This window comes from Canis lupus, chromosome 17, assembly GCF_048164855.1.
Source record: "Canis lupus baileyi chromosome 17, mCanLup2.hap1, whole genome shotgun sequence".
NCBI classification, from domain to species: domain Eukaryota; kingdom Metazoa; phylum Chordata; class Mammalia; order Carnivora; family Canidae; genus Canis; species Canis lupus.
In genome coordinates, this window is record NC_132854.1 from 45,491,384 (window position 1) to 45,515,790 (window position 24,407).

Sequence of the window (24,407 nt, forward strand, 5' to 3'; positions counted from 1 at the left end):
TGCTCTATTTCCTATATCTTCAATTTGAGGTCTTCCTTTCTGAGGAAGTATTCGTTCTTTCAGAAATTTTTCCTGGTAACTTAACTTCCTCTCCTTTCTGGTTTTAATCCTTAGTCTATGTATCCCTTTGATTTTATTATAACCTCATTCATTCATTGAATGCCAGGAATTTTACGAGGCAGAGTCATGAATGAGGCTGCAGCAGAGACACTGTCCTGGTAGATGCATTTCAGGGGACAAGGCTTCACACACAGGTGCTAGCAGGTACGGACGGACTCCTTATCCATAGCTCCCCTCTAGCCTTTGCTCTTCTTCCTGCTGCTACTGCTGCCCTCATCCTTACCGATGTTGTCCTCCATCCAGCGTTCCATCCTCTCATTTTCTGGACTTTCTCTGATCCACCAATCTTTATTTTTCTAACCAATCTCAACCACTCATTGCCTTGGGTTAAAACAGCACCCATAAATACAGCTTACAAACCTTCCTGAGCATTATCCATTTCTGCTTACTTCCTCTTCCCACTGTAAGAATTCCATAACCCTTCTAGAACTGCTGATCCATTGACTCCACCACTTGTGTCCATCGCCATCCAGCCGCCACAACTTCCTTCCCTTGTGGACCTTATGGACACATACTCCGTTGTTACCTTAAGTAACAATCTGTTCATTTGCCTCTCTGTCCTTATAAACTCTGTCCTAGATTGAACTAAACTTCCTACCTCTTCGGCCTTTGCACCCCAGACTGCATCTGGGGGAAGCGTGCAGCCACACTAGTGTTTTCTGAGTGACTGCAGTCAACAGGTGAGTCCGTAACACATACCCTACCGCATGGATCTTGCCAGTACACTTCGTGACTTTCTGAAAAAGATTTCATACCTTTTCTTATACCTCCAACTCTGCGATGTGGTCAGAATGAAACTTTCACACCTCACTTCCTCATCACCACATCTGCTCGTCTACCTGAACCTTTCTTTTCCCTTTGACTCTGCTTTTGCTCTTCTTACAGTGATATACTTTATTAGTGACTGTTTAAAATCAGCTGCCTTCTTTGTATCATAGGTCACATCCTATGTCATTGGCTTAAGAGTTTTTTTTTTTTGTTTCCTTGTTTGTTTTCCTGCATCTGTACCTATGTTATGCATCGTCAGTTTTTCCCCTGCTTGGTCATTCCCATCGGCACGCAAACATAGTGTGGTTCCAGCAATACTCCCTCCTCCCCAAATTGTGCTATAGGTTCCCCTCCAGCTACTGCCCCAGTTCTTTGCTCTCCTTTATGGGAAATCTCCTCAAGGAGTTGTCCATTCTTCTTGCATTCCCCTGGACCTTCTGACCAGGCTTAATCCCCAGTCCACCTCTCCTACCACTGTTGACCAGATCTCAATGATCAGTAGATGGCAGCACCGCTCACTTAGTTGTTAAGACCGAAAACATCTTTGAATTTAACTTCTTTCACACCTTACTTCCAAATTATCAGCACCTCTTGTGTGACTTAACTTCATATTGAGCTGATCTCATGCCTTCCATCACTGGCTCCTTGTACCAGGCTCCTGTCAACTCCTGACCAGACAGTACGCAAGCCTTTTTTATTTTATTTTTTTAAGATCTTATTATTCATGAGAGACACAGAGAGAGGCAGAGACACAGGCAGAGGAAGAAACAGGCTCCACGCAGACAGGCCAACATGGGACTTGGTACCGGGTCCCCAGGATCACACCTTGGGCTGAAGGTGGCGCCGAACCACTGAGCCACCAGGGCTGCCCTACGCAAGCCTTTTGATTGGTTGTTTCAGATTTTGCTACTTACAGTCTGTTGCCACACAATAGCTAGGGTAATCTTCTAAAACTGTTTGATTTTAATAGATCTAAAAAATTATCTGCTAGGTCTCTGACTGGAGTATTCCATCCACTCAGAAAAAAAAACCCAAAGCCCTCACCTGTGGTTTCTAAGACCCCATCAGGGACCAGCAAACTTCTGTCTGAAATGGCCTGACAGTCAACATTTCAGGCTTTGTAAGTCACCCAGTGTTTTACTTACTTGTCCTGGTGCCAGTGTTTCCTCTTCCTCTTCCTTTTTACAAGTTTTTAGAAATCTAAGTAACACTCTTAGCTCAAGAGTCCTACAAAAACATTTGGCATTCAGGCTGCAGTTTGTTGTCCCCGGTCCCCAGGACCAGGCACCAGCTTATTGTGTCTCCACTTGTCCTCTACAACTCTGTGTCATGTTCCTTGGCATCTTGAGGTGTCTTTTTGTTGCCTTTGAATCTCCCCAGTTCATTTCTGCTTTTCTCACATCTCCTCCTCCTCTTCATTATGGTCTTTGTCAAATGCTATTTTCTTTTCTCCCTCCAATCCTTCTCCCCTCTCCCTTCTTCCTTTCTCTCTCTTTTCTCCTCCCTCCCTTCCTTGATTTATTTGAGGGGGAGAGAGTGCATGAGTGGGGAGAGGCGAAGAGGGAGAGAGAATTTCCAGCCAACTCTCCACTTAGTGCAGAGCCCGACATGGGGCTAGATCTCATGACCCTGAGAACATGACCTGAGCCAACATCAAGAGTTGGATGCTTAACTAACCAGCCACCCCTCAAATGTTATTTTCTTAGGAAAATGTCATTTACTCAGGCTTGGGACTCTCAAATAGCTACTTCCCCTACCACTTACTTTGCTTCTTTCATCTTCCCCGTTTAAGCAGATGGCATCACATTTTAGCTTAGGCCAAAAATCTAGATAGGAGTCATCTTTGACTTCGACTTCACCCCCATTATCTACATCATGTAAATGATGTCAGGAAAGAATGGGTGCTCAATATCCTTTAAGTAGTAAGTGGTAGTTAAAATAATTTTAATACCGAGTGGTGAACATAAAGAACAAGGAATCCATAGATGGGGGACTCAACTTTTGTGGCTCACTAAGGCCTATCCCAGGAAGTTAGTCTCAGCCCAGATCTGATATGTAGTAGTAGGCCTGTATCGGGATGCGTGTGGTAGTGTTGTTGAGGGTTTGGGTGAGAGGGGTGGGTGTTAAGAGGAAGGAATCTCTGGTTAAAATGCAGAAGTTTTTAGATAATAAATTGTTCAAGCTGGAAATACTTAACTATGGTTGAAATAATTATTTTTAGCCAGTGAGATTATTGTCTTTCCCAGTGTTGGTTGGTAAAACCTACTTACTGCTCCATTTAAAATGTTGTCTGTCTTTAATCCCATCTTCCATCCAAACACAACAAAAACTGTTTACAGATTTACTTCTATGTCTTGTACCAGAGAGTGTCGCTGGTCCAAAGATGGACAGGTTAGTCTTGGTCTTTCTTATGAGTTCAACCATACATTACATTGTATTTCTTGCTTGACTTAGCTTATAGATATACCACAACTTGACAAATGCTTGGGTTGTTCCCAGTCTTTTATTCTTAGGAAAAAAGCTGCTCAGAACATTGTATGAATGTTGTTTTGTTTTGTTTTTCCTCCTGCTTTATGCTTAGCTGTTCAATTGCTGAGTCTTCTGCTCTGTGTATATTTAAAAGAAACTGCCAAACTTTTTGCCAAAATGGTGATACACCATTTTTACATTTCCACCACTCCACCATTCCATTTTTACATTTACAAACTCACCACTAGAATAGGTGAGTTTTAGGTACTTCACATCCACCCCATTCTAGGGGATGTGTAGTGATACCGCATTTGTGGTGGGTGGGTTGTGTTTTGTTTTGGTTTTAAGCTGCATTTCCTTGGTGACAGATGATCTTGAACATCATGTGATTATTGGTTTTTCATATATCTTCTTTGGTTAAGTCCTTTGATCATTTTTTATTTGGGCTGTTTGTCTTGTTACTACTGAGTTGTAGGACTTCATTAAGTGTTCTTTTTTTTTTTTTTAAGATTTTTATTTATTTATTCATGAGAGACACAGACAGAGGCACAGACAGAGGCAGAGGGAGAAGCAGGCTCCATGCAGGGAGCCTGACGTGGGATTCGATCCTGGGTCTCCAGGATCATGCCCTGGGCTGAAGGCGGCGCTAACCATTGAGCCACCTGGGCTACCCATTAAGTGTTCTTAATATAGATCTTTCTGAGATACATTTATTATTGGGAGAGGCTGTCTGCCATAGGCCTTGAATATCCATGTATATTTATTCTGGCTACACCAAGAATGCAAAGGCCTGAGCGCTCTTTACTCAACCATTTCTCAATGCTGTGCTTGCAGTAAGCTGCTTTGAGAAGTGATTAGGTCTCTCTGTACACAATGAGCAGACTTGTTACCAATTATTCAGCATAAAATTGGTGAGTCCCCCAAGCTGAGTGTTCTATAATTCAGTGCACTGCATGTGCAAGCATCCATCAGGGAGGCCTGTGACATCCCTGTGGGACTTGGTGGGTTGGGGAACCAGTAGAGGCATAATAATTTCTAACTGAGGACTCCTATCTTTTCTGCCAGCACTCACCAATCAGTAACAGGCTTATGTGGCTTGTTATGTTATGTTGAGTAAAGTCTCAGACCAGACTGCACACTTCTTAGCTTGTATTGCAGACATTTTCACCTAGTCGTGGCTTACTCTACATTGTCTTAATGAAGCTTTTGTTAAGAGTTGTTTGCAGAATGGAAGGTTTAAATTTTGATGAAGTCTAATTTATCAATTTTAGTTAGTGCCTTTTGTCCTAAGAAATCTTTGCCTTCCTGAAGGTAGCAAGAAGATTTTCGTCTATGTTTTCTTGTAGATATTAAATTCTTAGCTTGTACATTTAGGTCTAAGGTCTAGGTTCACTTTTTCTCTTTTGGAGGTCCAGTTGTTCTAACAACATTTGCTGAGGAGGGTCTTCTTACTCCAATGAATTACATTAATACCTTTGTTGGAAATCATTGACTACATATGTGCAGGTGTATTTCTGGACTATCTTCTATTGATGCTTATACTATTTTAACTTGATTACAGTAGCTTTATAGTAAATCTTGAAATTAGGTAACATCCCCCAACTTCATTCTTTTAAATTGTTCTATGTTAGGTTTCCTGCATTTTTATATACATTTTATTATTTTCTGCATAAATTTTAGAAACTGCTTCTCAATCTTGACAAAACTTGCTAGGATTCTGATGATGATTATATGGAATATATAGATTATTCAGAAAATGTATTTCTTAGCAATGTCATAATATTGAGTCTTCTGACCCATGAACCTGGCATCTTTATTTTGGTCATCTCTAATACCTCTTCACAATGTTCTGTAGTCCTCAGAATATAGGTATTTCTCTTGTTAAACATTTTCCTAATTACTTTGTGGGGGCTCTTTCAATATTATTTACAAAAATGTTAAATTGTAAAATTTTATTTCCTGACTGTGAGTAATATTTGGAAATGAAAACATTTTTATAGAGGTTGAGCTTTTATTCTATGATCTCACTAAATTCATGTAGATAATTTCATTTACAAATAGACAGTTTTCCTCCTCCTTTTCTAGTTTCTATTGTTGGTGCCTTACCACACTAGCTAGTACCTCCAGTACAATAATGAATAGGAATGGGAACATGCTTCCCGTGTTCCCACTTTTAGGGGGATCGATGTGTTGGTTTGACCAACATGGTAATTGAGTAGCTGGAAGACTTTATGAATGGGGGTGTAGGATATTCTATTTTGTGTCATGAAACAAAGAATTATTAAGTTCAGTTATCCAAAAATCTCTGTATCTCCTAGAGCATGGATTCAGCTTCCATTTCATGGAATTGACATCTTTTGACTCAATTGAGTTTACCTATAACTATAGTCAGATGGTGGAAGAGTACAAATTCCAGCGTTTTAAGATAACTAAATCCTTACCTTTCGTAATAGTCAAAGGTAATATTGAAAATTTATATGTTTAAAAAGATCAGAATAAACACATTATTTAGATATAATTAAGTAGCTATCAGAAGAAATAGTTAAGGGTATTAAAATGATTGCCTCTGAAAGAGGTTAAGTGGTGGGGCAGTTGACTGCTTTTCTTAAATTTTACTTTTATATAAATGCATTTGTTGCCTTTTATTCTTAGATTTTATAAGTATTGACCATATGGGCTTACCCATTTATTGTTGAAGGGAAGCAGCTGATCTTTTCAGTTTCTATTTATTTTGATTCCCTTAACCCCCACCCCCCAATGCTCATCATAATTATTTCAATGATAAACCTAGAGAGTACTACAAAAAGAACATTTGGTTTAACTTCTTTTGGTATATATTTGGATAAAAATATTGGCCTGATGATATGCACAGGAAACTTGCAACCTACATGCCCAATGATGCAGGCTAAATTAGGTAAGTAATAAGATGTGTTAATAGTCTGTAGGGAGGAAAAAAAAATCATTTAAGGTACTGGGATATGTTCATGAAACATGACTAAAAAGTAGCTTACCAAATAATATGCATGATAAAAGATTTTTGAAAGTAAAGTACATGTGTTTATGAATGTATATGGAATATAATGTACATATTCTCATGTGAGAAAAAAACACTTCAAGGAGAAATATCAAATTAGTAGTCATTTTGAGGCACTTTTTTTCCCTCTGTTGCTTTTCAGTTTTCCAGATTTTCTGTGTTCTGAGTAATTTAAAGCAGAAAAAAAGTAATGCTATGTCAGTAAAAGTTGAATGTATTCTCTTTAAGATACATAACATAGTCACTGAATTTTTTAGAAATAGTGTTTATTTTCACTTCATTTCCCTTTTCCACTTTACTTTTTTATTCTGAATTTTGCTTGTAAATTCCCCCCCTCCTTTTTAGTAAATTACCACTTTGCTTTTGATGAAAACCATCAGTTTTTCCAGTGCTAACTTGTTTTGCATTATTGAGAATGTTTCCTTGAACAATATTATGGCAAATTAATAATAAAGGAATGAAAAAAAGTGCATCTGATTTCCTGCCATCCCTACTAACCTACTTTTGAACATGTATAATTCCTTCCCCTTGGTTGTATAGTCTGTAATGTAAATAGGTACAGTTCTGGACTTTATTGTTTGTTCATCATGCTCATTGTTTTCCATCTGGACCATCTTTGTGTCTTCTTAACAGGTTTCCTGCTTCTGATGCTTCTAATCTGACAGTAAAAATCAAAGTTCTTTTGGTGGCCTGTGAGGATACAGTCCCTTCCATCATAACTTTTCAGTTACCAGTATGGTCACTTTTCTCTCGTTCAGATATTTATTCTAATACTCAAGTTTGAGGCCTTCAGATTCTTCTGTGACCACCCTATCTGAAATTCATCCTTATTCCTCTTCCCTGCTGTTATGTTTCTCTGTAGCACTTTTTACTAGCTACAAAGCAACCACTTTAACTGCTTTTTTCATTTATTGTCTGCCTGGCTTTCTTCTTCTCCATGGAGAAGACAGCTCCATGCATCTAGGGATTTCTGCCTCCTGTTCACTGTTCTTTGTGTTTGTAACAATTAGAACAGTGTCTGGCACTTAGTAGGCACTAAATGTTGAATAATGAGCCAACTCTACCTCTTACAGCCTGCATTTCAAACTGCTGCCAGAGTGGTTCTTCCAAAACCACCCTGGAACATCTAATTAGATAGGCTTGCTCTGGCCGCTGTCTTTAGTTGTGCTTCGGGTTTGCTTTGTGGTTTTACCTATGTGCCATGTTTTAGTGAAAGGAGTTCCTAATTCTTGGTCTGCTTAACTGACTGCCCTTCTTACCTGTTACTCAAGCTTCCCTCATCTCTCCACCAAGTTAGGGCTTCCTTCTCTGAGTGCCTTGGGTACTGTGTTAGAGGAGTTAGATTTCACTGAAAAGCATTATTTCCTGGCTTGCATTTCTCTTTCTAGAATTAGGTTTTGATAATACCTGTGTATACTGCGCTTAGAACTGAGCATTTAATGGTAGTTGAGTCAATTAATGACTTAGTTGTTTTTTTTGTGGTGCTTGAAGTATTAACTTTAATAGGGCTGTTCCTCTATTGGGTTTTGATTTTTATTTTGCATGTGCCTAAAATTACTATATTTTCAGATATTTCTATGATAAATACCTCATTGTTTTCCATGATATTTTGGATTTTAAAAAGTCATTTTAATTTGCAAACCTTTGATGTTTTTATCTTTTGTGAATATCATGGATGATTGTATTTGTGGGCAGAAGGAAATCATTCCCTCAGAATGATAGTCAGAGTAGTTGTGTGCACATGCTAATATAAAAAGTGAGATTAATGTAATTGATAATACTTTAATGAAGTTAAATTTATTTATTTATTTTTAATTACAGGGAAGTTTTAAGAGTAAGCGCCAGATCTCACCTCAGGAATTCATCCATGAACTGAAAATGGGGTCTGCAGATGAGAGACTTGTAACATGCCTGGAGTCCCTCCGTGTGTCTTTGACTAGTAATCCTGTGAGGTAATTAAACTCTCTGAACATTATCAGGGCATATTAGTAAATTAAACAGATGTCCTTAATCTTTTTATTTATTCTTTCTTCATGGCACCTGTAAATAGGTGGTATACCTCAATGAGGTCTCAAGGTAAAAAGTGAATATGTAATATTTATATGCATGATGAAATATAGTGTCAATAGTAATTTTTGTATTTATTACCGAGTGATACGTAGCCTGTGGACTTCAAAATAAAAACTTAGGGATCCCTGGGTGGTGCAGTGGTTTAGCGCCTGCCTTTGGCCCAGGGCGCGATCCTGGAGACCTGGGATCGAATCCCACGTCGGGCTCCTGGTGCATGGAGCCTGCTTCTCCCTCTGCCTGTGTCTCTGCCTCTCTCTCTCTGTGTGACTATCATAAATAAATAAAAATTAAAAAACAAAAAACAACTTATTATTTTTTTCTTATAGTTTTAAAAAACTGAGGCACCTAGTGTCTGACCTATAATTTCAGCTCAGGTCAAGATCTCATGGGTCATGAGATCAAGCCCCACTTTGAGCTCCATGCTTAACAAGTAGTCTGCTTGAGATTCTTTCTACTCCCCCTACTTGTTCTCTCTCTAAAATCTATTTTTTAAAAAGAGAACAATCATGATCACAAATCCATTTGACATTTCTGAGTTTCACTCTAAATTTTGGTATTGCGAATATACTTGCTCTTTTTTTGTTTGACATAGAAAGAAACACCATTAATTAACTTTTCCTTTATTGGAAATGATATAATTTAGGAGCATATAGATTAGTATTGCCAAAATTAGCAAATAAAAATACAAGATGTCGAGTAAAGTCTAAATTTCAGACATACTAACGCTGAAAATTTTTGTTGTTTATCTGAAATCCAAATTTAACTAGATGTCCTGGATCTGGCAACACTAATACAGGTGTCTCTGTAAATCAGGTTTTAGACTTTTAAGCTCAAAATATTGTTGAAAATCTTCAAGCAGAAGTTGTTTTGAAATGTCTGAGCAGTCATAAAATCAGGATTTCAGAGCTGCAAGGGTCTAAGGTAGATCAGATTTGGCTGCTTTTGTATAATAAATGAATGCTTGTTTTTGCATGAGACTATATATCTGTATTAGGTGTGTGTGTATTCTTAGGGCTAGAGCTGACTGACTATGGAAGTTAATAATATATAATAGAATCTCTTTGATATCCTCTCTGATTAGTACTTTTCTGGACACTTCTGAAGTTTGGTGACAGTATGAAAAAACCCTTGATGGTACAACTATTTAAAACAAAATCCCTACCTGCTGAGACATGAAAGTGAGTGAGATTTAACTGAGGAGTATGAAGAGTGAACAAAGTATATTTCGGTATACTTCAACTTAATCTTTGTTTTTCCATCTACTTCCAGTCTGTTCTTTAGACTGTACGTTTGGTGGGTAGGAGGCCAGGGACCTCCTATGTCTTATTTACCAGGCACAATGCACAGCACATAAAAAGTACTCAGAGCACCTCTGTTGATTGAAACATGAAGTTGAATTTTAGCCTCTTTCAGTTTTCCCTTGGCTATTGTTACAGACTAAGTTGAATTGGGAATTTGACAGGTATAATCATATATGAAGAGCTCTGGTTTCCAGTTTACTCTGTCCCTGTTTAATATATTCATTTAAGAATAATTTTTGAGCACCTGATATTTACTAAGCATTGTCTTAGATGTGGGGCTTGGGTCAATAGCAAAGCAGGCCCAGGTGCTGTTCTTAAGAAGTTTAAATGCAGGAACAGGGTGTTTTGGGGTTGATTGGGGAAATGCACTCATGTCTTAGTTTTTCTGGCAGCCACTGAGCAATGGATTTATCTGTGGCTTTTTAATTTAATTAGAAGTAGACCCTTCCCTTTATCTTTGTAATTTGATTAGATGAAAATGATAGCAAAGGAAAAACTACAAAAGTATTTTATATATGAATTAATGTATATTCCAGTGGAAACAATTATGTGTGATTTTTGCCTTAAACTAGAAAATAATGCTATGCTTTTTAACTTGAACTTTATTTAAAAAAAAAAAAAAAAAACTTGTGGAATTGTTTTTCCAAGAAAGGCCAATTCTAGAATATATTATCAGGAATCCACAAGCTGTGGTTGTTTCCTGTAAAGGTCTTTTTTATTGAAAATAATGGAAATCTTACCATTGGAAAAGCTTTTCTGAAATTGTGGTGCAAGATGTAGAGAGAAAATAGAGAAGAGACCCAAGAATATCTCTGTGTGCTACTACAATTTGAGGAATGACTTGCCTGGATATGCCTACGTTCAAATCTTGGGACTTAGCTATTAGTTTTGTGTCTGTTACTGTTAAAGTCAGTTTTTCTTTTCTTTTTGTGGTTTAAGATTTTATTTATTTATTTTGAGAGAGAGAGTGCCTGAGAAAGAGAGCATGAGAGAGGGGAAGGGTAGAGGGAGAGGGTGAAGCAGACTCCCCACTGAGCAGGGAGCCCGATGTGGGACTTGATCCCATGACCCTGGAAGATGCTTAACCGACTGAGCCACCTGGCATCCTAATGTCAGTTTTTCATATTTTCTTCTTTTTTTTAATGTATAGTTTGTGACTTAGTTTCAAGAGAAACAGAATTTGACTTTTTGTCAACTTTTTAGATCTGTGGTATTACTGTAAATCAGAGTTAAGATTCTTTAACATCTGTGAATAGAGTTGAGAAAGAAACACATTAACTAGTGAATGATGATTCTCCAATGCTTGTTTGGGATTGAGGTTTATTTAACTCAAAAATGAAGGAACAAGAAGGAAACTTCCCTCCACCCTATCCCCACCCAGATATGCAATACTTTTAGAGCACTGCCTGCCAGTTACGAGCCACGTCAACCTTTTACCATCTAGACAGTGATTATATGGAAACTAGTGCATTAAATACCATGTTGTTTGTTACCTTGCATGAAGAGTTGATTTGAAGATCACAAAGTTCTTCTGTTTTGAAGTTTTATTGATTATTCAGTATTCTTGGTGACAGTTTTAAGCTAAAAGACATAGTTGCTTTACTTTTGGAACACAAGAAAAGACCAACTTCTTCAAGTTGTCAATTACAACTTTTAGGGGATCTTGACATAGGCGACAATTAGGTGTGAGCTATCGAACACTTTGAGATGGAAACATAAAAGTGTAGACACTAACATTATTATGATTGATATCAATCATTTGAGTCCATATTCATCTATGTGTACAGCAAATTAGTTACAGAATAGATCTTCATTTTCTCACTTTGATGCAGCTGTCAAGGGCACGATTTTTTTCTCAGAAAATCCAGTCTATCAGGTCCCGTGTTTTGTGATCTTAGGCATTATTTTCCTTAAGTTACGGTTAACACGTGCATTTTGAAGTTTACAAGACCTGTTTTCTGGCTAACATCCTTTGGTTAAATTTCTAAGGAGCCTTCGTAACTAGGTTTGATAAAGTTGATGACTAACTTCAAAAAAATGACTTTAGAAAAAATGTGCAGTAAAATGTATGTTTACTGCAAGGCAAGTGAACATTGAGGGTCATTATTCCATTTGATCAGTGTCATGTTTGGAATCTAGTTTTTCTGCATTTCTGGGCTTAAACACAAAGCTGGTAGATGAACTTAATTTTAGAATTGGCGTATTTTGTGCCACATACCATTTGTGTGAAGAGACAAATAGAAAAGGTTCTGGCAAGCAATGAGATCAACATACTCATTGGTTTCAATATGATCTGTAGAAAAAGTCGAGAACAATAATTTGAGGTTACTGATTCAAATTCAAAATCTTATTTTTATAAAATGTTAAACATATAAAAAAGGCTTTGCATCAGAATGAAACAAGAACCCACTTGCCTACTAATGAGGCTAAGGTAGGAATACTGCTTATAACTTTGAAGCTCCCATGCACCCCTGCTAAATCCCGTGTCCCCTTCTTCCACTATACTGTGGTTTGCACTGTTTAGAATTTTGGGCTTATCTTTTTTTCTTATCATTATGTTTTCACCACATATGTCTTCTTAATTGGTGTATTATTTGGTTTTATATCTTTTTGTGTAACTGGTGGCATATTCCGTGCATTCTTCTGGGACTTTTTCCTCTCTGTTGTATTTCATAGATTTATGTATGTTGATATGTGCACCTACTTACATATCATCAGAATTCGTTCTGTTCCATACCTTAATTTTTTCTTATGTTTTAGGCATATCGTAAGTAGCATGCAAATATGCTTTTTAAAAAAATTCTGATAGTCTTTGTTTTCATCTGGTAGTTTTATCATAGGCACTGTAAAAAAGTATTGGAACCTACATCTGACATTTCATTATGAATTTTCAGTTAATTTATGCTACTTTACCACATTCATCTTCCTTTCCACACCTACCTTCTGCTCTTTGTTCCTTTGCTGTATTCTTCCTTAAATTCTTTTGGATAGATTTTTGATCTTTCATTTCACTTTTTTCCTTACTTATTGATTTGGAAGACATTCCTTTTCTGATCTAAGGAAAGAAAGTTAACTTGTACACAATAAGGAAATTTAATATGCATATACATGAAAGGGACAAAAATAAATAATATCCCTTATTTTAAACCTGAGAATACTTTAGCACCAATCATTCTCAGTTAATTTGCTTGCTAGTTTTGTGTGATTTTTTTTTTTTTTTTAAGATTTTATTTATTTATTCATGAGCAAGCGAGAGAGAGGCAGAGACACAGGCAGAGGGAGAAGCAGGCGCCATGCAGGGAGCCTGACGTGGGACTCGATCCCGGGACTCCAGGATCACACCCTGGACTGAAGGTGGCGCTAAACTGCTTATCCACCCGGGCTGCCCTGTGTGATATTTTATTTTTTTCTTTTAAATATCACAAATTAGCTATTACTATTGACTTAAGCTACAGATGAGTGTATATGTATACATGCTTGCACACACACATAATTATTCCTTTTTGGGTCTTATTGGTTTGCTTCTGTTTTTACTCTTGATTCAGGTTATCATTAGGTCCTTTGGTGTAAATCTTTTGATGGTGAAACTTTTATTTGTCAGACAAGGACTTTCTTTGCCTCTACTTTTTTTGGGAAGAGATTTATTTATATGATAGGGAGAGAGAGAATGAGAATGAGCAGGGAGGGACAGAGGGAGGAAGGGAGACAAAGAGAGAGAGAAAGAAAGCGAGAAGCTCCCTGCTAAGCAGGGAGCTTGCCACAGGGATCAATCTCAGAACCTGGAGATCATGTCCTGAGCCCAAGGTGGATGCTTAACTGACTGAGCCACCCAGGCATGCTTCACCCCCTGCCCTTTTTTTTTTTTTGTTTTTTTAAAGATTTTATTTAATTTTTGCCTCTACTTTTGAAGGATGGTTTTCCTAGAGCATGAAATAGACAGTTTTTAGATATGTTAGTACATCAAAAATACTGTTTCTTCTGCCTTTCATTGCTGTTTTTAAGAGGATGGCTCTTGATCTAAACTTCAGTCTTTTCCAGGTAATCTGCCTTTTCTTTCTGTCCTGCTTTATGATGCTTTTTCTTTGCTGTTCTATAGTTTTAAGTGCCTGATTGGAATACTTCCTATTAATCCTACTAGGGGCTTTATGTGGAGGCTCCTGAATATGTGTTGGTGTCTTTAATAAGTTCTGTGAAAATTTCCACTAATATCTCTTAAAATTTTTTTTTCTAATTTTGTCTATGTTAGAATGTGGACCTTCTTCCTTCATGTGCCATTACTTATTACCATCTTTAAGGTTTGCATATATTTGTCTCCCTCTACCATAATTAAAAACATTTTTTAAATTCAGTTTGTGAACATATAGTGTAATACCCAGTGCTTATCCATCCCATCAAGTGCCTTCCTTAATGCCTGTCACCCAGTCACCTACCCCACTCCCCCGCCACCTCCCCTTCTGCAACTGTTTGTTTCCCAGAGTTAGGAGTCTCTAATGGTTTGTATTCCTCTCTGATTCCCCCTCCCCACCCCTCAGTGTCCTTCCTTTATAGTCCCTTTCACTATTTCTTTATTCCACATATGAGTGAAACCATATGATAATTGTCTTTCTCTGATTGGCTTATTTCACTTATATGTGGAATATTTAATACCCTACAGTTCCATCCACATCGAAGCAAATGTCCTTGTCCTTTCTGATTACTGAGTAATATTCCAATGTATACATATACCACATCTTCTTTACCCATTCACCTGATGAAGGATGTCATGGCTCCTTCTGGAAGCAATTTTTAAAGATATTCCAGTTTCCTATTTGTTTTTTCACTGATGTTAAATCTGCTGTTGAGTTATACATTGCATTTTAAATTTCCATTTGTATAATTTCATGCCTATAATTTCTCTTTGGTTCTGTTTTAAAACCTCTTGTCTTTTTTTCATAATTGAAAAATTGTTTATTTTTAATAGTTTTATTTCTTTAAACATACTAAATATTCTTATTTTCTCTGTTGGTAATTCTAGTAAAAGATTTCCCAGGCCTAATCCTGATTATTTAGTTGTTTATTTCTTTTCATCTTTATTCATATCTTATTTCTTTGTGTGCTCTGTAATTTTTAAGTGACCTCCTGTCCCTTTGAACTTTGCTGGAAGGAACTAAATGATTTTTGACTACTGGGCACGTATGGGTACTAATAAGCTGGGACCAACTTAAACTAAAATTTCTGGTTTGAGGTTTTGTTTGTTTTTATCACACAGATACCTTACATGTATCTGGCTCCTGAGTTAGAAGTTACCAGAGCATAATTGCCTTGCCCTTTGCTGGGCAGCTGGGCTGGTTTATTTCTGGTTTACTTTCTTACTGCAGATGTGACCCTTTGAGATTCTTAATTTTTGCTGTGTGTCCTAGACTTTAGCTCTTGTCCCTTTGACTCTGCATGATGATCACAAATGAAACACTGATTTCCTTTACATCTGTCCCACAGAGCAGAGCAAGTGGGGCTCAAGGCTGGCTTCTCTGATTCCTCCTCCACCTCTTTAAATCTTTCTTTTAAGGAGGCTTTCCTTTTTTGTCACTTCAGATACAAATCTAAAATCATGTTTCTGTGATGTTTGTTGGTAGTGTGGTTGTAGATCTCTAGTTTAACACAGGAAAAAAAAGTATTAAATTTCTCTACCCAAAAATCTAAATTTCTTCGAAAGTTATAAACAGAAAAGTAAAAGCTTTTCTCCTTTTTGTCATTTGATTGTCAGACATGCTGGTCAGGGGTGAACTCCTGTTAATAGTTTCTTGTGTATTTTTGCTCCAGATTTTTAAAGTACATATGTTAGTATGTTTATATACTTATTTTACTTTACCTTACTGTTGCATACTTTTTTTTTTTTTTTAAAGATGAACCTAGGAACTACAGTTTGGTTGCTCTGCACAATATTAGTATTGTATTTAAATTAGCATTCTTCTATCCTTTAAATCACCTTAAATCCTTTGATTTTTCTAGTTCTTTTTGAAACAGCATCATCATCTTGCTGGTTCCATTAATGTGGTAAACAAATATTTGACACTGTTCACTATATCTCTGTGAAGCGATGTGCATATCTTTTTGAAAATCATGATTTGACATTAGAGGTTTGTGGAATGTGAGAATTCCTCAAAATTATCCTAGAAATTCATGGAGGGAGTAGATGGGAGAAAATCTGAGTTTTCTACATCCTCTGCCTATCCCAGGGTTGGCGGAAGGGACAGTGAATATGATGAAAGGTAGGGTGTTTGTTGAGTGGAGAAGACTTAGTGTCCCACCTTAATTGTCAGTGCGGTCCCCCAGGCCATCATCCTTCCTCCCTGCCTGCAGAGCCCCTATTCTTAGTTGATCTAAATGATGTTGTGTGGGGTGAGATGTATGTATGTGTGTATGGGGGCTTGCAGGTTCTTTAAACTGAAATATCGACAAATTAAACCTTTCTCTTACCAATGGACCTCTTCTTTTTTTAAACTTTTATTTATTCATTTATTTTTAATTTAATTAATAAACATATGGTGTATTATTAGTTTCAGAGGTAGAGTTCAGTGATCGGTTGTATATAATACCCCGTGCTCATTATATCACATGCTCTCCTTAATGACTGACCATCACTCCGTTACTCTATTCCCCTACCCACCTCCCCTCCAGCAACCCTCAGTTTGTTTCCAATGGTTAAGAGTCTGCTGTAGTTTATCTCTCTGGTTTTGTCTTATTTTTCCCTCCCTTCCTCTATGCTTCTCTGTTTTGTTTCTTAAATTCCACATCTGAGTGAAATCATGTGATAATTGTCTTTCTCTGATTGATTCCTTTTGCTTAGCATAATACCTGCTAGATCTGCATGGTTGCAAATGGCAAGATTTCATTTTTTGATGGTTGAGTAGTATTCCATTGTTTGTGTATTTATGTGTGTGTATAAATATATATATATAAATGTGATATATATACCACATCTTCTTTATCTGGTCATCAGTTGATGGGTATCTTGGCTCTTTCCATAGTTTGGCTGTTGTGGACATTGCTGCTATGAACATTGGGGTGCAGGTGCCCCTTTGGATCACTACATTTGTATCTTTGGTGGAAGGTGGGCCTCTTCTTAAAGCTTAATTATACCATGTTATGATCCTAGAGGAGTCTCTGTTGCTTTTGTCAGTCTTACCAGATGCTTTCCTAGGAAGGAGATGGAATGGAACCAGAATGAGACTATATCTATATCTATATCTATATCTATATCTATATCTATATCTATATCTATATCTATATCTATATCTATCTATATATCTATATATAAAATGTGTGTGTGTGCACGCAGTGTATAAGCTATCAGAATCTTAACAGGAAGACAGAAACCAGAGAGCGCATGTAAATTGTTTTTTTTTAAGTTAATACCAAAAATTGGTTAGATATCTCATGGAGAGACTGAGAAACAAAATAGGAAACAGTGAGGCACTTGATGAGCAGTAACAGGAAGCTGCTCCCCTCCTGTACTGGAAGGAGAGAAAGAGAACTGTTCTGGAAGCTAATGGGCTGATGTTGAATGGCAGAAATTGGATCCATGGGGAAGATGCAGCTGTTACCAGAGAAACTTCCAAGGCAGAGGAAGAGAGAGAGCATTATTCCCTGTTTCTTTTTTCTTCCCACTGGTCATGCCTAGCAGGGAACAGCTGATTACCAACCCTGGGAGCTGAAGCTGCCAGAGTCAGCCCCTTTGAAACTAGAACAGAGCAGCAGAAGGGGAAGAAGAGAAAACCAGGACAAGAGTCAAGATTCTGTAAGTTAGTGAGTGGGACACAGTATAGATCAGTACAAGTTAAATTCTTGTAGTTTCATTGGATATGTAGGTAGGTTCTTCATCTTTACCAGGGGCTTTAAGTAAGTATTTTCATAATATGCTACAGGACTTGAGTCAGTCATAAACCTTCTAAAACTAAAAAGGACTCTCCTGCTCTGAATATCCTGAAACTACGTCGACTTGAAGTTGTCAGTTGAGTCCTGCTAAATAAAGGGTCATGTGCTGAGCTTCTCTGTTGACTTCATTCCTTTTTTAATATTTCACTTTTGCTTCCCAAAGATCTTTTTTTTTTAAAGATTTTTAAAATTTATTTATTCATGAGAGATGGGGGGGGGGGTGGAGAGGGGAGAGGCAGAGACACAGGCAGAGGGAGAAACAGGTTCCACGTAGGGAGCCTGACATGGGACTAGATCCCTGGTCTCCAGAATCATGCCCTGGACTGAAGGCGGCACTAAACCGCTGAGCCACCTGGGCTGCCCAGATCTTTTTTCTATTTATGACTTCTCCCTTGATTCTGTTTAAAAACCAAAACACTTTATCATTTATTTCATTTTCTCTAACAGCTGCCCTGCTTCACAAACACACATGCAAACTCCTGGTTTTGTGGAGATACAAATAGACCCCGTTGGTGCCCTGGAGTTCTGAATGTGTTACAGTAGATACAGAAGTGAGGTTAGGAATAACAACTTCTGTATTCCTGGCTAAGTTGCAAAGCACAACTGGGACTTCTGAAGGTTCGGTGTAGTTCATCCCACTGAATCAAACTTGCCATGTTGTCATGAGTAACAAGAACAGACAACTCTAGGTCAGGGTCAGGATCCCTTCCCCACTTTCACCAGTTGGATAAATCAGTCTTTCTGGGTAGTGGTTGGTGGAAGAAAATCTTCACATAATGAGTTGGAAGAAGTGACTGAGGGAATTAATCCCTTCTATTCTCTTCTGGGGATCATAGTAGTAGGCCTCTCCCTGTGTAGAAATGAGATGAGGAGGATAGTAAATGTTCTCACTAATTATATGCTCTAGTTTATTTTTATTCCCCTGACATATTTTAGAATTTTAAAGTAAGACATGAGCTATACAAAAAAATTAAATAAGCCTTAGAAAAAAGTTTGAGAATTAATAATATGTACAGATGTATGGTGTTATTAACAGTGATAATTTCTGAAGTGGATGATGAGAGGAGTAAAGGTTTTCCTAGGTGACCTAATTCCTAAATTTCTTGTGTTTCAATCTTTTTCTTTCTTTCCTCTAATTAGTGATACCAGAAGGGCGAGTCATTCAGGTGGCTCTATGTTTTTCTTCCTGTGCTGCTTTGATAGAGTAGCTGCTAGTTACTTGAGGTATTTAAACTAATTAAGGGGTGTGGGGGGGAAATCCAAAACATTTCAGGGGCTCAAGAGGTACATGTGGCTAGTGGCAAATTGAACAACATACACAAATCATTTACATCATTGTAAAAACATTCTATTGGACATTGCACCTTGGTTCTTCGTAGGTCCTTGCTTTTTTGGCATAATTATATCCTCAAAGTTAGGTTCAGGACTATGGGAATATATAAAGGAATTGAAGTCTGAAAGATTAAAGAATTTTTAAAACCTCCAAGGATGATCGAGCATTTGTATCAAAAGCACTGAGAGAAGAAATGAGTGATCTAAGGGAGGCTGCCTTCATTGAAGGAGTACTGTCTTGGAAGGATAAGGCAAAGGGAATAGGCTTCATATCAGCTGTTGAGGAATAGAAATGGAGAGGAGAGGTATGGTGTGTCTGACAATACAAAAGCTATGATCCATGGGCAGCCTTCAGTGTGGCTGGCAGTAGCTGGGATGAGGGAATCAGCAATATGGCACATCATAGAAACATCCCCTTTGATAGGTTAAACATTAGTTGGTTGCATATTTATTTTATGGAACTTTTCTCAGGGAGATGCACTTTTACTTCTTCAAAGTATTTTTTTATAGGTTGTTTTCTAATAAAAAGTCATAAAGTATAGGTAGGATGTTAATATTCTTCATTTCTTTAGACAATATCATATATCTTAGGACATGCTTTGTATTATTTATGTCTAAATTAACATTCAAGATCCATAACTTTTATGGCCCTTAATATTTCCTTATTAAAGAAATATTTGTTGAAAATGACCTCTAATTTTAGGTCATTTTGCAGTCTTTTCCAAAGTGTTCTAAAAGAATGAAATATTAATGAAAAATACCCTGAAAGAAAAATGTTTATAAATGAGTAGTAACCTGATATTTTAAAGGGCATGCCAGTACATTCCAGTGCTTTCACAGTCCTTCCAAAGTTGCTGTAATTTCTTTGAGGGACCTTCCAGAAGAATGATGTTCCCGCTGATAGGAGACTTTCTGTTTTGTGTATTGTCATTCATACTACAGCTTGGTTTTGGCTTATAGATGTATTAAAATGTATTATAATTATTTGGTTTCAGAGTTAACTCTATCTGCGTCTGAAAAGCTTTGACTTTGAATTAAAGGTTAATAATAAAAGTACAGTACATTGAAAATATAGTAATTGCTTTTAACTGAGAAATACATATATTCTGTACATGGTGAATAAGAGCTGTGTAGCTCAATTTGTACTTGACCTGAAAGGTCCTAGAATTGTAAAGTCCTCCCAATCTACTTTATAATATATAGATGCCCTAGTCTATTTAAAATAAAATATAAATTGCCATTTGAATAGCCAAGATTAATTTTATAAAAAAATACTCTATTCAAATGTAAAGTCAGTCACAATTAACGTAGCGTCTCAGACCTTTTTAAAATACAGCAGTTTGATATTCAGCATAAAAGAAAAAATATGTGACTGAAAACTAATTTTTCAAAAAGATTACTGTTTAAAAGACAACAAAAGGTAGTGTTGTAAGAATTTGGGAGAAATACTGTTCTTAAAATTGTATAGTTGTTCCTTACTGTAGCAGTGAAATACAAGAAACTTTGCTTTTCAATGATAATTGTCCATGTCCTCAGAGAATGTAAGCCTTCTATGTCCAAATCTGTAACAGTTATCAGAATGATGTTATTTACTGAATACTTTGGTTTCTTTGGCAAGTATAAATATATGTAGTGGAAAAATTGCTGAACTGCAGATTCTAAAACCCCCTAGTTATTTAATATCCTACATACAGAGTCTACATAGTTTGTTCTTTAGACTAATTTTTTCGGCCTTGTTAGATGTTTTAAAAGTATTGCGTGGTGTGGGGCTCCTGGGTGTCTCAGTTAATTAAGTGTCCAACTCTTGATCTCAGCTCCAGTCTTGAACTTGAGGATCCTGAGTTCAAGCCCCATGCTGGGTATGGAACCTTCTTTAAAAAAAAAAAAAAAAGTATTCCTTAGTGAGTAAAGAATTAAAAATAGGATTTTTTTGTCTTGGTATTTCCTGCTGTCTCTATACCTAAGAAGGTACATCACTAAAGTTGATCTTTGAACAACATAGGTTTGTGTGTATCCACCTACATGTAGCTATTTTCTTTTAGAATTTCTCAGTATTTTCTGTAGCTTACTGTATTATAAGAATACAGTATATAACACATATACAACATATCTGTTAATTAACTGGATATGTTATCCGTAAGACTTCTGGTCAACAGTAGACTATTAGTAGCTGAGTTTTTGGGGAGTCAAAGTGTTTACATGGATAAACTTTTCCACTGTGCCAGAGGGGATTAGTATCCCTAACACACCCAAGTTGTTCAAAGATTAACTGTATATATAAGGCCTGAATACAAAGGTAGGTAAAATAATATTGACAATAGGAGGAAGTTGTAATTTTTATAATTCAGAAAAGCTTGTGAATTAAAACTCAACTTTATCATCCATGTTAGTCATGGATTTCCAAGTCTTTTGTTATGGGGTAATCAATATATGTGAGACAGAAGTAGGTGTAGTTTTCATTTGTTAAACATCTTTTATATGTTAAAATTCATAAAAGATAAACACTTCAGGGTTAGATCCACTGAGGTCACTTGGAGTCCCTCTGTGGAGCTAAAAAATAGGCTCATTTGAGCAGAAGTCCAATAGAGCTTTGTATAGGAAATGTTCTTGGTCTGTGCTGTTCAGTACTCAAAACATAGGACCATTCAGCCCATAAATTGTGCTTACTGTGACTAAGGAATGGAATTTATTGTTTTTAAATATTTATTTATTCATGAGAAACAGGCAGAGACATAGGCTGAGGGAGAAGCAGGCTCCTTACAGGGAGCCCAATGAGAGACTAGATCCCGGAACCCCAGGATCATGCCCTGAGCCAAAGACAGACGCTCAGCTGCTGAGCCTCCCAGGCATCCTAGGGATGGAATTTAAATTTAAATCCACGTTACTAGAGGCTTCCCTTTTGGACAATAGTTTTACAGATGAGAAAGTCATATGATATTCTTGGTGTGCTTGTTTTGAGCCTTTGCATTCTTGAGTCTCTATAGGTATGGCTACTTTCTCTGGCATGCTATGGATTTCTGAGGAGGTACACAGAATATTCTGTTGTTGTGGGACTGTAATATGGGACTCAGGAGATCAGGGTGCATGTTAAATGGAGTTGAATAGTAAAAAGAGAACAGGGAAATTAAAACAGGAATTAAAATGCATGAGCTGGTATACTGCTCATTTTTCAGGATAGGGGATCAAGTATTTTGAGTGTCTTTATACACCTGTCTGTTGGAAAACTAGTAGAAGTCCAAGGCCTTCTCCCTGTCCTCAAATTGCTGAGATTCCATTTGGAGCAAAATGTCTAACACAGCATAGACTAAGTAATACCACCAGCTCTTACCTAATTTAATCTTTAAGTGTGTGGTATGGGTAAAATGCCACCAGTGTACGGCAGAAGGGTCTATTTGTTAATCTACTCATGCAACAAGAATTCTCAGGGGCTGTGCTAGGTATCATGATAATGAGACATAGTGAGGAGAGACTTAGACAATACGTAATAAATAGAAGATACCACTTCAGTTAAGAAAAAATAAGGGACTGAGAGTAATAGATAGAGGGCTTTTAGATGCAAACTGGTCAGAGAATGTCTTTGAGGTGGTAAAGTTTACGAGCATAAGTAGACAAGGAATTAGTTAAGAGAGGCTCAGGGTTTGGTGCAGGCTTGAAGTATCCCCTGGGCAGCAGAGCCCTTTGGTAGGGAAACAGTGTGGCAGGAGGGTGGAGAGAGGGAGGTGGAGTCCCAGAAGCCATGGAGTCATCAGAGAGTTGGGCAGTGCCCAGGTCATGAGAGGCCTTAAAAGTGATTTGGTAGAGAGATAAGATTTTTTAATCTAAATAAGTATGAGGCTGTTAATGAGTTTTACACAGGAAATGACATATTTCTAAATATACCTGTTAAAGGAACTGCTGCAGGGAGAATGGATTGAAGTGAAGGAGTAGACAGATCAAGAAGGAGACTATGGCATAGTCACAGGAGTGATGTGTTGAGCATGGCTTGGATGAGTAGTAGTGGCGGAGCAAGGAGTTGGGTGGATTGCAAACAAATTAGAAGCAGAAACTGGAGGACATGTTTAGATTGGATGGTGTGAATGAAAACGTGACTGAAAACGAAGGTGTGAATGAAAACGAAGAATTAAGAATGCCACCTAGGTTGTGTGTGACCTGAACAAATAGGCGGATAGTAATGCCATTAACTGGGACAGGGGAAGATGATTTTATGACTGGTTTCATGCATTTAGAGAAAATATATTATTAGTCTTAACCAGGTTAAGTTTGATATGTTTGAGTTTCACAGTTTAAGATACCAAGCAAGCAGCTAAATCATGGAGTCTGGAGCTCTGTGGAGAAATGTAGAGGTATTTATGTATTGTTTGTATATAGATTGTACATAAAGCCCTGCGAATAGTTGAGAATTCAGGTAGGACAGGTAGGGGTGCGTGCGCGCGCGCGCGTGTGTGTGTGTGTATAAAGATATAGAAGAAGGCCCAGAATAAGCCCTGGGGAATCTCCAGCAATTATCCATGGTCTATAAAGGCAAAAGAATCCAGGAAAGAGTGGTCATTTGGGAGGAGGAGAACCCAGAAAGACTGGTTGCCTTGAGCCTAAGAGAGGGAATGTTTCAGTAGGGAAAGTGACAAACCACAGAATCTTGAGACCTGGTGCAAGATATTACTGTCAGAATTGGCAAGAGGAGGGTTGTTGGTGACCTTTGCGAAAAGCAATTTTGTGGAGTCTGGGTGGCAGAAGCCAGATGAAGTGAGATGGAATAAATGGACAGTGAAGAACTACCGACCATTCTTGTGATGAAATTGAGACCTTTTGCTATAAAAGAAAGAGAAATGGACATAACTAGAGGGATATCTGGGGCCAGGCAGGTAAAACCCAGTAAGTGAATGGAGAAACTTAAATTAATGGGAGTTCAAAGAAGAAGGACACTTGAATTGGCTCTTGAAAGATGAAATAGTTTCATTTGCAGCTGAGGATGCAGTTCTGTGGAGGGGAGCATTGTAAGGGAACATGCAATGAACTTGATCGAATCAGCAGCAGATGATAGACTTAATAATGAAGTTTATGGGACGGGTGTTGGGCAGTAGCAGCAAGTACTTAGGATGAAAACGTGATGGAAGACCTGCAGTGTAATGATTTTTCCCCCTATACATTGGTTGTCAAATTACTCAATTTAAAATGAATAATTCATTAATGCTTTCCTGAAGTAATGATGTTTTGATTTGATACCAAGAAACCTCCTTACTCATATTTAATACATTCCCAATGATTTCTTTTCCTACAATGTTTCTTTTAATAGTGAACTGAAATTTTGATCAGAGCACATGCTAGGATATGTTATTTTACCTCTATAGTTCTCTTACTTTCATCTAAAGATCAAGAACTCATGTTTCTTATTTTGGTGA

The 24,407-nt window shown here is 37.4% G+C and overlaps 1 protein-coding gene across 13 annotated transcripts in view; it reads left to right on the forward strand.

Annotated features, from left to right (window-relative positions):
• DIAPH3 (diaphanous related formin 3) overlaps positions 1 to 24,407 on the forward strand; it is a 508,438-nt gene that overhangs the window by 115,741 nt on the left and 368,290 nt on the right. For all 13 annotated transcript variants that reach the window (XR_012010017.1, XR_012010015.1, XR_012010016.1 and 10 more), the window contains one exon: positions 8,213 to 8,343. Coding sequence is in view for 9 of the 13 variants with exons in the window: in XM_072782860.1 (XP_072638961.1) it covers positions 8,213 to 8,343 (131 nt within the window). In the remaining 4 variants the exon portion in view is untranslated. The remainder of the gene's footprint in view (positions 1 to 8,212; positions 8,344 to 24,407) is intronic.